The 15,451-nt window shown below is 39.8% G+C and overlaps 1 protein-coding gene, 1 long non-coding RNA gene and 1 pseudogene across 2 annotated transcripts in view; 1 reads left to right on the forward strand and 2 right to left on the reverse strand.

Moving 5' to 3' along the window:
- LAMA2 (laminin subunit alpha 2) overlaps window positions 1–901 on the forward strand; it is a 597,066-nt gene extending 596,165 nt beyond the window's left edge. Inside the window, 1 exon segment of the mRNA XM_077902686.1 lies at window positions 1–901. Within this exon segment, the coding sequence (XP_077758812.1) occupies window positions 1–93 (93 nt within the window). The 3' untranslated portion in view covers window positions 94–901.
- Window positions 1–15,451, reverse strand: part of LOC144316951 (uncharacterized) — a 62,074-nt gene that overhangs the window by 24,958 nt on the left and 21,665 nt on the right. The window lies entirely within an intron of this gene.
- On the reverse strand, window positions 15,142–15,413 carry LOC144286818 (non-histone chromosomal protein HMG-17 pseudogene; annotated as a pseudogene).

The raw sequence follows: 15,451 nt of genomic DNA on the forward strand, positions 1-15,451 counted from the left end.
GCAAGCCACTGGAGGTCAATTTTGCCAAGGCCCTGGAGCTACGGGGCGTCCAGCCTGTATCATGCCCAGCCAACTAATACAAATAAGTTTTAACTCCAAAAGTGGTCCTTCAAGTATATCGAGTAAAAGAAATATATCTTAACCATATATGTTATTAAAACTAATTTGTGCATGTATATTGACTTCTTTCTGTATTCGGTTGGTGCTAATTCAGATCCCAGCCTGAATTTAAATTCAAGTTTTCTCAAGTCCATGAATATTAAATCAGTTATTTCATTCTAAATAATTGCTTGTTTTGTGTGATTTTAAAGATGAAAGACAACTGATAAACTAATGAATTTGCAACATGCCTTGGACTCATCTCAAGAAGATCTCAGATGTAATTTGTGAAGGCAACTTTCTTGTTTGTTTTTACTAACTCCTACTAATACTTTTATCACCCTCTTCCACATACATCAGCCTTGGCTTTCTGTTCAGGCCACTGAAAAAAACAGTGGATTTGGCATGTTTGATTGGGAAGAAATCAGCTCCTTTACTCCCTCTGTTTGAGAAAGCATTAGCAAATCATTTCCCTGATGCAAGTTCATTATTAGGGGGTTTAAATAGCCATATGAGTGAATACTTTTTTATGCTGAGCATATATTTAGAGAGTATAGATAAGATTCAGGCCAGAGAGCTTAATTACTTGATTTTCCTGTTTGATAATGATTTATAGGCTTTGGGGAGACACCAGAACCAAGCTCCAGAATGACAATTAAGCACACATTTGATACTACAGTATTGACACTCTGGGCTCCTTCATTTTGCAGTGAAAATCACAATATTCATAATCACAGGGGAGTAATGCTGAAATGCATTTTTACTTACCAGGAAACAATAAACCAAAAACTTAATAAAAGTACATCGCTGAGTCTTTTTGAGTCGTAATTTGACCTAACAAATTCATTTCCTAAAAAATGTGTTTGTTTTATTTTTCTTTTATCCACTATTTAAATCCTATTCAAAGGGCTCTGTGAGAAGACTGGCCTAGATTTTATTCATCAACTTAGGAAGGGAGTGTTTCCATTGCCATCTTCAGTAGAAATCGTTAAATCTAATAATGCCGAACATTTAAAAGAAGAGATCGCATGGTGATTTTAGCAGAAGAAGAATCATCCCACAAGGGACAAGAAGGTGCTGTTGCTAATGAAGGAGATGGTAACACGCTCAGCATTCCATCATTGGCCGGTTGCTTGTTACCATTTGCCTACACAGCTTCATTCCAGAGCAAGGGATTCTCAATCAGGGCTCCCCTTTGGAATTATCTGGGAAGATTGACTTGGTCTAGGATGCAGTCTGGGCATGAGGGTTTTTTAAAAGCTTCCCAGGCAATCCTAAAGTGCCATCAGGAACAAGAACCACTGTTCCTAAAGAGGAAAATTATCCACTATGCCGCAAGTTTAGAGTCATCTGAGAATCTATGGTTGACTTTGTCTTGGCCACCCCCTCACACACAAAAATTATATTGAATCAAGTTAATGCTTTTTGAGCCATCTTTAAGCTATAAAACTCTTTGAAAACCAATGTGTTTCGAAAGTGAAGATGTTACTTCTGCACTGAACACTGATAAGACTTGGGCTTATCTGAAAAAAAGTGGATAAACAAAAATAAAGATGCTAAGTTCCTAAATTAAAAGGCCTTTCTTTCCTGAAGCCTGAACAGAAAGAAATATTACAAATTTGAAAGCAAAGGTACCTAATTAACAGTCCTATCAGAGTCAAGCTCTGTTGAAGTCAATTTGTATGTGAGTGCCTTAGAATGGTGGAGTCGGAGGGGCACCTGGGGGGCCGTTGGTTGGGTGACCTACTGTTGGTTTCAGCTCGAGTGGTGGCCTCAGAATCTTGGGATTGGGCCCTGTGTTACAATCTGTGCTCATCATGGAGTCTTCTGGGGTTTCTCTTCCTCTTCCTCTGCTCCTACCCCTGCATAAACCTGTCCACTCACTTGCTCTCTCTTTAATTAAAAAAAAAAAAAAGTGTTTGAGTTGGAAAGGCCCTTTGAAATCCATAAATACAGTGATTCTCAATTCTTACTAGACATTGAAATTGCCTTGAGTACATAAGAATCATATCTGGATATCACTCTACACCTTAAATAATCACCAGATAGGGCTCTGGCATTGGCATTTTCTAAACATCTCCAGCTGATTCCAATGTATGACTAAGTCTGAGAACTTGCATTTCTACTGCCCCCATATTTTATGGAGAAACTGGCCCCAAGCAGGATTCACTGCATTGGGTACTGGCTAAATTTGTCCCATACAAAATCCATATTCCAAAATGGATCATGAATTTGTATGGGCAAAGTTTGTCCAAATTCTGAGATGAGAAATAAGGAAATTTTGTGAATAGGAAAAGTTTCCCTCGCATATTTTAAATTAATTTTCTGCCTCAACAATCAGATTCTTAGCCCAAAACAAAGCATTTCCTTCATCCAACCTTATCCCCTCAATAATTTCCTCACCTCCTTCCACCCACAGCAATTATGAAGAAAGCAGAATACTTTCCATTTATTTTTCAAACACCCACTCCTACCAGGTTGTCAGCCTTCTTCTTTAAGAAGGTGCTTTGCACCTCAGAGGGAAAACATTTAGGAAGGGAGTTTTACTAAAGTTACCATGGTGAACACAGCTGACAAAGGAAAATAAGGAACTGAGCAGATTTCAGCCCCAAAGCACTAGAACACTGCCAGACACTTAAAGCTTCAATTAGCGATTTCAAAAATCATAACTACTTTCTTCTTCTTTGATTTAGCCTATTATCTCTAACTACAGAACTCTTCTAGATTTTCTGCTTAACAGAGAAAAAAAGACTACAAAATGGAAAATCTCAATTTTATGTTAATTATTTGCTGAATTATTTGGGAATAAAATTGGTATCTACAATATATCATGGAAACAAAACGCAATAGTTTTCACAAGTGCAAGGTGTAGTCCTTCACCACCACTTGCGAGAGATGACTTCTTGCTGATGCCATTTTATTTCTATTTTTCAATATCTTTTAATCTCTTTTGAATCAAGAGAAAGATACAAACCAATGTACTGTACTCATTTGCTTGACTGAGAGTAGCACATGCCTCAGACCCAAAGGGTACCCCAAGGGAAGGGTACCCTCAGGCTGGGCCTGAATTCTCTTATTTTAGAATCTTGATAATTCAGGTTAGTGATTCAAACTCACTGACGTTTGTGTCAGATACCTAAGTGAGCATGAAATTTGTGTCCATTGTCAAAGCAAGAGTGTTATGACATGAACTGTGCTTTCCCCTCTACAAATTCATCTGCTGAAGTTCTAGCCCACGGTACCTGAAAATTTGCAGATGGGGCTTTAAAGAGGTAGTTATGATAAAAATGAAGTCATGTGGGTAGGCCCTAATCCAACATGACGGATGTCCTTATAAGAAGAGATTAAGACACAGACAGACATAGGGACAAGACCATGTGAAGACACAGAGAGAAGATGGCCATCGAAGCCCAGGAGAGAGGCCTCTAGAAGAAACCAACCCTGCCAACACCTTAAACTCAGATGTCTAGCCTCCAGAATTGTGAGAAAATAAGTTTCCATTGTTTAAGCTACCTACTTGGTGGTACATGGCTATGGCAGTCCCAGCGAACAAAGGCAGAGCCTTTCCACATACATACATACATATATACAGCATCAGCATATTTCAGGTTCCTTGAGAATGACGCATATATCAGAGAAATCAATTATTTTGAACAGTGAGCATTATCATTTACATAAATGAATAGAAAAAATTTGAAAAAAAAAGAATATTCACAACATACTTAAATAGAGGAAGTTGTTTTCATATGTGCTTGGGGATATTAGGAATAGCTACATAGTAATTATAAATCAAAGAAATGATGTTCAATAACACCACTTATTGAACTTTTCAGCAGAATGGATTCTCTGGAGAGCTTTTCTGGTTTGTATATTCAGGTTTAGAGAACTACTAATTTACCCTTGGATAAATCAAAGCTCTGCTTTATTTGGGCAAGTTGTGTCTCTGGAGCTCAGCCCTCTGCAGGGACATACCTAATAATATAAAAGGTGGTAGCAGTGGAGGTGGTAAGAAGTAATTAGATTCTGATATATTTTGGAGATGGATTAGTGTTTCCTGCAGAATTGCCTGTGGAGTATGAGAAAATAAGGTGCTGATAACTTCTGATCATATGGAAGAACAGAGCAGCCATTATTCAGAGATGAGGGTTGTACTTGAAGTGAGTTTTTTACAAAAAGGAAAACCAGATGATTTGTTTTAGATGTATTAGTTTTAAACTACCCATTAGGTATCTAAGGACACAGTACCATAGGCAGGTGGATAATGAGTCGAAGTTCAGAAAACAGGTCTAAGCTATAGATATAAATACAGGAGTTATCAGAATATTGATGTTATTTGTAGCCACACTATAGGAGAACGAGATCACCAAGGGAGTGAGAGTAGGCAGGGGAATATGGACACACCAAAATGAAGAGCATTAAGAGTATGGGTATCACAAAAATTAGAACTTGAAAACAGGAAAAAGAAATTGCAGGGTTTTCTTTTTTTTTTTTTTTAAGATTTTATTTATTTATTCATGAGAGACACAGAGAGAAAGAGAGAGAGAGAGGCAGAGACACAGGCAGAGGGAGAAGCAGGCTCCATGCAGGAAGCCCGACGCAGGACTCGATCCCAGGACTCCAGGATCACGCCCTGGGCTGAAGGCAGCGCTAAACTGCTGAGCCACCCGGGATCCCCAGGGTTTTCTCTCAATGCAGTACTGGGCTTGACTTTCTATCAACTGGGCTAGTTTACAACCCTATAGGGGCAAAGGTATCTTGTAGATTTCTGTCTCAGAAACGTAAACAAATTTTCTGGTTGAAGGTAAGAAGGTAATATCTGAGAAATCTTGTCCTAAAATCCCTTTATGTGTATGTCTGTGTGTATATAGATTCTCAAATGCTTTTTTTTTTTTTTTTAAGATTTTATATAGGGCAGCCCAGGTGGCGCAGCGGTTTAGTGCCGCCTTCAGCCTGGGGTGTGATCCTGGAGACCGGGGATCGAGTCCAGCGAATAAATAAATAAATAAATAAATAAATAAATAAATAAATAAAATCTTTAAAAATAAAATAAATAAAAACAAATAAATAAAGATTTTATATATTCATGAGAGACACAGAGAGAGAGGCAGAGACACAAGCAGAGGGAAAAGCAGGCTCCCTGCAGGAAGCCTGATGTGGGACTCGATCCCAGGACCCCGGGTTCATGACCTGAGCTGAAGGCAGACGGTCCACCACTGAGACACCCAGGCGTCCCTCAAATGCTCTTTAGACCAGTTTATCGCCTTATTTCTTTCCTCCTTGAGTAAATAAAATCTTTGACGTGTTCATAGTATATTTGCCTGAGAGTCATAAATATTCAGCCTTTTGAAAATTATACTTTAGCAGGACAGAAGGGGAGTCCAGCTTAAATCAAAACCAAAAACCAAAAATCAAGTCACACATTTTGTTCACTTATGAATTAAGTGTCCAGCTCTTGGTTTTGGCTCATGTCATGAGAGTGAGCCCTGTGTTGGGCTCCATTCTCAGCAAGGGGTTTGCTTGAGATTCTCTCTCTTCCTCGCCTCTGCCTCTGCCCTTCCCCCTGCTTGCATGCTCTCTCTCACACGCACACATGCTCTCTCTTGAATAAATAAATTTTTTTAAAAAAACTGAAATATCAACATGAAAGACTGCTCACTGCAGATGGAGAAAGGCATGCCGTATGGACTAAGACAGGATGAACAAGAAAAACATAATATCCAGTATGAGCCCCAAATCAACACTCACCAAACAGATGCTACAAATTTTAGGTGACAATGTTTCACTGAGATGTATTTTGTGGCAGAAACTCTATAGGGCATATTCCAGGGTTAAAACTGTCGTGATTTACTTAATTAAATAAATGATCGTTCATGAGTCTTCCAAGAGGTATCGAATAAGGCCAGCCAACCTCTTTCTGTATAAACAGATGGAGATGGAAGAAGAGAGGGAGGAAAAAAAAGAGAAAGATTGAGACTTTTCTCTTTTTAAAGGCAATGCCCACTTTAAATATATAGTAATATAGTAAATATACAGAATTTATATCAATTTAATATAAGAATTCATATTAAGATTTCGATTAAAATTTTAGCAGTGTGTTGTGGCATCAAAAATGGATCAAAACTATATAATCTAATGTTCACAGTTTTTATATTTTTGTACTATAAAACATCAACTGGTTTAGCTTAACATTTTTCATTTTTTATTTCTCAATTACAATTAAAAGAAAAAATTCTCCACTACCGCATGCAGGCACTTCTCAAAAACAACATATTATTACTGTAAATAATTTAATACCAGTAAATAAATAGTTAACTAAATATAATTTTTTTTAACTAAATATAATTTAACAACTTATTTTCTTTTAAATTAGTTTCTAATGTATTAGAAATAATTATGATACATCACATATAATTTTTTATCAGATGCATAAATTAGGAATCTGATGAGGAAAATTTGCAGAAATTAACTCCATCATAGTCACAACATCAAGGTGCCCAGCATCTCAGCATCTCTCTATGGGCTGGTAAACCTACTAAATAACTGAAAACTTGAGGTAGGGATTATCAGAAACACTAAAAGGGGGTTAATACGGAATTTTTTCAGGGGGATATAACAAATAGCAAGTTTGTAAAAAATTGTGTAATGATCCAAATAATACAGGTTTGAACCAATACAACGTATATAATTAAACTGAATTCATAAACTATGCTAGAATATTATGTTTAAAAGTATAGGTTAATAAATAGCTTCCCAAATATTCTGAATCTACCAGGTACAAATGGGTTCAAGTGGGTCCAGAGCTTCATCTCTGAAAAAGTACAGTAGTAATAAGAGTCATGGGAGAACAAAGTTCTTAATTCAGGGGATAACTGGAAAGAAATACAACAGGAACTGAAGATATCAGAAACCAGATATTGAAATCAAAGGAGACTCTTTGAATTAAAAGATTGCCAAAATCCCTTTTCCTTAGAAGACTATGAAAAGTCAAAATCCTATAAAAAGAAAAATAAATAAAAAGACAACTATTTGTTTAAATCAACCTTTCAATTAAGAATGAATTATTTTCATGCTCATGGATTGGAAAAAGTAATATTATTTAAATGTCTATTCTACCCAAAGCAACCTACAGATTTTTAAGCAATCCCTATGAAGTTACCAAAAGCATTTTTTCACAGAAATAGAACAAACAATCCTAAAATTTACTGTCTGGAACCACGAAAGACTCCGAATAGCTAAAGTTATCTTGAGAAAGAAGGGCAAGGCTGGAGGTCTCACAGTCTCAGATTTAAAGATATACTACAAACCTATCATCATCAAAACAGTGTGGTACCTGCACAAAAACAGGCACAGAGATCAATGGAGGAGACTAGAAAACCCAAAAATAAAGCCATTCTATATAGTCATTAATCTATGACAAAGGAGGCAAGGATACACAGTGGGGAAGATACAGTCTCTTAATAGATGGTGTTGGGAAAACTGGGCAGCTACATGCAAAAGAATGAAACTGGACCACTTTGTCACACCATACACAAAAATAAAACTCAAAATGGAATAAAGACCTAAAAGTAAGGCCTGAAACTGTAAAACTCAAGAAGAAAACATAGGCAGTAATTTATTTGACATCAGCAACATTTTTCTAGTTATGTTTCCTCAGGCAAGGGAAACAAAAGGAAAAAAAAAAAACAAAAAACTCCTGGGATTCTACCAAAATAAAAACGCTCTTGCACAGAGAAGGAAATCATCAAGAAAAAAAGGGCAACCTACTGAATCAGAGAAGATCTTTGCAAATGCTTATCTCCAGTAAAGGGTTAAATATATAAAGAACTTCTACAACTCGACAGCAGATAAAAACCCAAATAACCCAATTAAAAATTGGGCACAGAACCTGAATAGACACACTTCCAATAAAAGACACACACATGGCCAACAGACACATGGAAATATGCTCAACATCACTAATCACCAGGGAAATGCAAATCAAAGTCACAGTGAGGTATCACCTTACACCTGTCAGAATGGCTATAATCAAAAAAAGACAAAAAATAACAAGTGTTGGCAAGAATGTGGAGAAAAAGGAATCCTTATGCACTGTTGGTGGGAACATACATTGGTGCGGCCACTGTGGAGAAAAGTATGGAGGTTCCTCAAGAAGTTAGAAATACTGTATGATCCAGTAATTCCACCACTGAGTATTTACCCAAAGGAAAAGAAAACACTAGAAAAGATATATGCACGTCTATGTTTACTGTAGCATTATTTACAATAGCCAAGGTGTGGAAGCAGCCCAAGTGCCCATCGATAGAAGAATGGATAAAAAAGATGGGGAAGGAGGGGTGTGTGTGTGTGTGTGTGTGTGTGTATTTAAAGATATAAATAAATAAATAAATAATAAAATAGACACATAATAGGATATTACTCATCTATTAAAAAAAATGAGATCTTCATCTGTGACAACTTGGATGGACCTAGAGGGCATTATGTTGAGTGGAATAAGTCAGAGAAAGACAAATACTATATAATTATAATATTATATAATTTCACTTATATGTGGAACCTAAAAAACAAAACAAATGGATAAAAAAAATGAAACAAAAGGCAGAAACAGATCCATAAATACAGGGAACAAACTATGGCTGTCAGGGGAGGGCTGGGTGAAGGGGAGTGAGATACTGGCTTCCAGTTATGGAACGATAAGTCACAGGGATAAAAGGCCCAGCATAGAGAATAGAGCCCACGGTGTTGTAAGAGCCTCGTACAGTGACGGATGGGAGCTGCAGCCGTGGTAAGCATTACATACAGAGTTGTCCAATCACTGTGTGGGACACCGGAAACTAACGTGACACTATGTTAACTACACTTTTATAAAAAATGAAAAGTTTTTTTAAAAAAGAACAAATTATTTCTTAGCATCCATTTCTAAAAATCACATTGAGACAAACTCCTATGAAAGTTTATGCAACAGTTGTAAGAGCTCATATGTAATAAAATATTGGGGAAAGTAATATATCCTATTTTGTGTAGGTTTTTTAAAATCCTTTCAAAGGTAAGAAAAAGGTACATTTATTGAACTGATTGAGCTATGAAAGACACATATTCCAAATTAATTCCTCTTGCTTCTGAGAAGAATTCCCTACATTTCCTTCGGGGACCTGTCCCTCCCACTATTCCTACACCAGAAATGGGTGCTGACGATTCAATCGGTGAATCCCATCCCGTCCTCTGACCTGCAATGACTCGCATACTAAGGGATCCGATTAGAACCAATGAGTTTTCTGGAAGGCCTTGAAAAGAAGTGCCCTCATCCAAGCTACTGCAGAGTGTGCATAAGGAGGTGACAGATGGGATGGTTGCATCCAGCTTGTCACTAAGTGGGGAGCGCCCACATCTGCCAAGGGACCTCAGGATGGAACCCAAGGATGAAGCTGATACTGCAAAAGGCAGAGGAGAGAAATCGCATCTCTGGTGAGCTAACTTCAGCTGAAGCCTGTCACAACTCTGGCCTAGTCAGTTACGGGCACCAGGATAATTTTTTTTTATTGTTAAAGCCAATATTAGAGTTTTTCTCTGCCTTGGAACATTCGATTCTTATTGACAGACATGCTAACTCTACGCTACCTTACACACACATTCTCCAAGTTAAGCCTCCCAACAGCCTTACCATCCCCATTTTATTTATTTATTTTTTTTTAATATTTTATTTATTTATTTATTTATTTATAATAGTCACAGAGAGAGAGAGAGAGAGAGAGAGAGAGGCAGAGGGAGAAGCAGGCTCCATGCACCGGGAGCCTGACGTGGGATTCGATCCCGGGTCTCCAGGATTGCGCCCTGGGCCAAAGGCAGGCGCCAAACCGCTGCGCCACCCAGGGATCCCCATCCCCATTTTATATATGAAAAAACAGAGGCTTTCAAGGACTAAGTGACTTGCCCAGAGTCACCCAGCCAGGCAGTCCTGGAACCATGAATTTTAAATTGAAAACATTCACGTAAGGTTCAATGCTTTCCGGAAAGAAAGTCCTAGGTTATTATTTTTCTTACACTTTTATTACTTTTAATAAATGGAATTTGCAGACTGAGCTTAAGAAGCAGTTATCGTGAGCCTAGTGCTGTTCTCATTGAGAGGAGAGGTAAAGCTATATTCCTGATCTTTCGTTCCACAAATATTTCTAAATCCCAGAATATACAGTCACTGCTGAGATGAGAAACATAGATCTTTTTCAACTTTCTTTAGTGTATTAAGCCCGCCAAGCCCGCCAAAGCAACACAAGAGTATTTATTATCACAATATCAGGGTTTTTCATGGGACCCAAGGAAAGGACAAAAGCCTGACCTTATAAGGACATGTGATCAAGGACGGAAAACCATCAGCTTCTCCCCCAGCTATTCCACCGCCATCTGTTTCCCATGTTGCTGCTTCAGTCTTCTCTCTCCTCATGGGCTCCCCTGCTATGACTGCATGTAAGAAGACAACTTCTGATTACAAAGTTATTTTCAAGGAACCCACAGAGAAGGACTAGCTATTCTCCAACCAAAGGTTGAATTCCTAAAAAGAGAGCATGATTGGCCGGGCAGGAGTCAAGTGCTGACCTCTTCTGATCAAATCAATATGGCAGCCGGGAAACATCGGGTAGTCCAAACCCACCTATACAGTAACACCCCTCCCTGGTGGCCCAGAGGTGGGAGCAATCTGGAGGGTAGGATTACACCAGAAACTCAAAAATCTGTTCCACGGTAGCATACAAGCAAGACAAAACCAGAAAAAGTCGGTGCTAAATCTAGGGTTCATAGAAGTTCAGGAGAGAAGGGGCTCTGTGGGGCCATCTGGAGAGGCTTTGAGTTCCTGGCAGGACTTTAAGATCCTGACCCTCATCCCGTTTCTGATCACCAGCTATGATTCCGCACCCAATTCCAGTGTGTGAGGGTTTCCCGCCCCCAGCAAGCAATTCTCAGACACCAGTTGGCTCCTCTATGACTTAATGCAACTTTGACTTTGTCTACCTGGAGGTAGCATGAGATCCCGCAGGCCAAGGGCTCGGTCCTTAGACAGTGACCCGCCCCTCCAACTTCACATGCAATCGGAAGTCCAGGGTGTCACCTGTGCTTCTGATATAGATCAAAGATTCCAATGACCCTCTCCTTGAGTTTGCTTAATTTACTAGAGCGGCTCAGAGAAACATTTTGCTTACTAGATTACTGGTTTATTATGAAAAAATGTAACTCGGGAATATCCAGATGGATGAGATACAGAGATCAAGCTATGGGGAAAGGTTGCGGAGCTCTTATGTCTTCTCTAAGTGGGCCTCCCTCCCCCAATCTCCAAGTGATCACCAACCTGGGGGCTCTCTGAACATGATGACGTTACAGAGGCACGATTGATTAAATCACCAGTCATTGGTGACTGATTCGACCTCCAGCCCTTCCCTCCTTCCTGGGAATTCAGGGGCAGCGATAGGGGACTGAACTGAAGTTCTGATCTTCTAAGCACAGGGTTGTGTCTCCTGGCAAACAACCCCATTGTTAGTTACTTACTGTGTTTTCCAAAAGTCATTTCATTAACATAATAAAGATACCTTTCTTGTTCCTAATACTTAGGAAATTCCAGTGGTTTCAGGAGCTCTGTGCCAGAAATCCGAAGAACACCAAATATATATTTCTTATTACAAAACACAATATCACAGGTTTGAACTTGGCCATAAGGGATTTGGGAAGGAGAAGGGAAGGTAATACTAATAGGGAAAGCTGAAACCTATATCATATTTTAATAAAATATTTATCAACAGAAACACACATTGAAAAGAAGTGAACTGACATGTTGAAACTAGAGCTTTTCTGATATTCCCAGAGAGATTTTTAAGAATTATGCGGTGTCTCTTAGAATCCTTCCAAAAAGACAGCTGATAAATGAATTTCTAAACTAGGTATTGGTTTTGAAATGAAAGTTTTATCACCACAACTAAAAAATATTTAGTCATTGATTAAATGATAATGAGTTTTTTAAATCCTTCTTCTTTCTTCCCCTGCTTCTAAACAACTTCATCTGCTTGATAAATCAATCTAAATTGCTCCATAATTTAAAGGCCTGGTGTCTACTCAAAATGTTTGGTTTCTGTGCTTATTGCAGTCCACATAGTGCAAATATGAAAAAAAATCTAATTTTCTTAATGGAAGGGCTATAATTGACTCAATCTAATATAGTTCTGAAAGATTAATAAAGCTACTTTTCCTCATGGCAGTAAGACAGACATTAAATAAAAACATCTCTCAAGAGTGAATAGTAATCCCAGTGACCTCTTTCTCATTATCTGCAAACCCTTTATAAACTCACATAAGTGGAATTTGGTCACTGGATTCACAGTCATTTCTACTGAACTAAACTAGATTGTTTTCCCACTCAAGTGGAATAAAAATTGTAAAATTTATACAATGAACTTTTTTATGCTCTCTAAATCAGATGTCTCGGAAGTGAGAATTTTCAAATTCTAAAATGAGATACTAATATTCATAGATTAATAAATTATAAAATGCCTCTTCTACCTTTTATTTTTAACTGTCTTCTCCCTTTCCTCTGCCTTTCCACTGTGCCATTCTCTTGTTAAAAAAAAAAAAAAAAAGGGATCCCTGGGTGGCGCAGCGGTTTGGCGCCTGCCTTTGGCCCAGGGCGCGATCCTGGAGACCCAGGATCGAATCCCACATCGGGCTCCCAGTGCATGGAGCCTGCTTCTCCCTCTGCCTATGTCTCTGCCTCTCTCTCTCTCTCTGTGACTATCATAAAAAAAGTAAAAAAAAAAAAAAAAAAAAAAAAAAAATTCAGGGGCACCTGGGTGGCTCAGTGGTCGAGCATCTGCCTTCAGCTCAGGGCATGACCCCAGGGTCCTGGGATCAAGTCCCACATCGGGCTCCCCGTTGGGAGCCTGCTTCTCCCTCTGGCTGTGTCTCTGCCTCTCTCTGTGTCTCTCATGAATAAATACATAAAATCTTAAAAAAAAAAAAAAAAAACTTGATGAATGCCAGATTAAGATCAACAGACATGGCTATTAAAAATAAGAAAAGAAACAAATCAACAACAACCGCAACAAAAGAGAGAAAACAGACTCATAAAGAACAAACGGATGGTTACCAGTTGGGAGGTGGGAGGAATGGGTAAGAGAGGTGAAGAGGATTGGGGCACACTTCAGTGATGAGCACTGAGTAACACACAGGATTGGTGAACCACTATGCTGAAGGCCGGAAGCTAATTTGCGTGTGAATCACACTGGAATTACATAAAAGAGGAGTTTGTTGCTCCTCCTTCATCTGGCACCTCCTATGGAGTGCCCCTTATATGCAAGGTGTTGGCCGGGCGCTGGGGGACCCCTCGGCTAGCAGAACAAGGGGAATCCTTCATCTCTTCCATTATTGTGGGAGAGAGAAGTAGGGGGAGCAGTGAAATAACCGACCAACCAACCTTTTGCAGTAAGTGCCTCAAAGGAGACAAACAAGAGACCACACCAGAGAGAAACGATGGGCCGCAGCCTCAAAATAGGTGTCCAGGGAAGGCTCCCTGAGCAGGTGATCCTTATGCTGACGCATAAAAATGTGGAGAGACAATTAGGTGAACTGGATATGCGTGGGGAGGGGGTGCCGCATCGTCCTGGAAGGCAGTGCGCGCAGAGGGACTAGACAGTGCAAAGACGCTGACGCGGGTCGGATGTCCGCCGGGGGTGGGAAGCGAACCAGTGTGACCAGGGGACAGCAAGCCCTGAGTCTGGACAGTGACAGAGCCACATCAGCAGGGTGCTACAGGCTGGGGGCTGAATTTGGCTACTGGTCTAGGAACCATGAGAAGCCATGGAAGGACGTTGGACGAAGAGCCTGATTCCATCTCTGTTGCTGCACAACTGGAGACCCGGCCGGAGGGGTCTTGGAGTAGATGAAAGCGGATCCGCAGCAATTCTGGCAAAAAAGATAATGACGGCGTGGACTCAGGTGTGTTTGTAGAAAGAGAGAAGAGGATAAGCTGTGGGAGGTCTCGAAGAAGCAGTTGGACCTGCAGATGGATTGGGTGCAAGGGAGGTGCCTGAGGGAGAGGCAGGGAGGGGTTATCTAGAGACAGCTTTTAAATTTCGGATTTGAATGACCATGTAGACAACCATGATGCCATTTACTGAAATAAGGAAGATAGATGGGGGTTGTGGGGGGGACCATTAGATTGCTGTTGGCTAACAGAAAACTCATTTGCTTTATTTTTTTTCCCAAGCCAGACTGTATCCAGCTTTATTAAAGATACTTTTCATAAACGATCATGATATTTCAGGCAGGAGATGGGCGGACGATCGCTCACAGTATACAACAACCTTCAAACTCCCTTCTTCAGCGGACCACCAAAATCAGGAAGCCACTGTGAAACCCAAGGAAGTCTTCACGTGATGCTCTGAACGGGGAAAGTTTAGAGTTGACAGTTCACATGTAGCATGTTGTTTAACAACTTTTCACAAGCTGACCCTGACTTTCAGGAAATGAAATGGAAATGGCAGAATTATCAATCTGAAGATCCACAAGCTAAAAAAGGGAACTCTTTTGAGGGATGCCATCTCAGTGGCGACCCTGTCAAGTCTAGATTGCCTGACATACTGGGAACCATTTCATGGGGTCAGGTTCTAACAGGTCTCTGGGTTTAAGGGTGTCAAGTCTATGTTGAAGGCAGAGAGGGAGAAGAGGACATAAAAAAATGAATTTTAGTTTTTCCACAGCACCAAGGTGGCTCCTGTGTGTCAACATCAAGGAATCCCTCCTCCTGGGAGCCAAGAGGAAGTTTCTCAAAACTAGAAGGGGAAGGTGTTTTTCCCTTTTGTTATCAATCTAGCTTTGGAAATATTCTATTAGTGACATGTGCCCTTCCCCCAAAACAAAAATGAAGTGTTCCGTGTGCTAACAACATAACTCAAAAAAAAAAAAAAAAAAAAGTAAAACAAAATTCTGCATTTTTATAAAACTTGATTAAAAAAATAGTATTTCTAATTGTACAGTCACCAGAAGCACACAGTTATCAAAAATGCACACACTTTACTTGGCATCTCCAGCACCTTCAGCTTCTGTGCCTGGTCCGTTTTGGCATCTCCCCTTTCTGCAGGGCTATTTCCATCCTTGCCAGCATCAGCTTTCCCCTTTTGCCCTTTGGGTACCTTCTCTCCCTTCTTTGCAGGGGCCTTTTTAGGCTTGGGCTCTGGCTTGGGAGGAGCAGGTTTAGCAGACAGCCTTGCAGCTCTTCTCTGTGGCTCATCCTTCACCTTGGCTTTATCTCCTTTAGCCTCCCCTTCAGCCCTTCTCTTGGGCATGGGGCCATGGCGGGGATGCAGGGACCCGCGGGCTTTGG

Source organism: Canis aureus, chromosome 1 (assembly GCF_053574225.1).
Source record: "Canis aureus isolate CA01 chromosome 1, VMU_Caureus_v.1.0, whole genome shotgun sequence".
In the NCBI taxonomy this organism is placed as follows: Eukaryota; Metazoa; Chordata; class Mammalia; order Carnivora; family Canidae; genus Canis; species Canis aureus.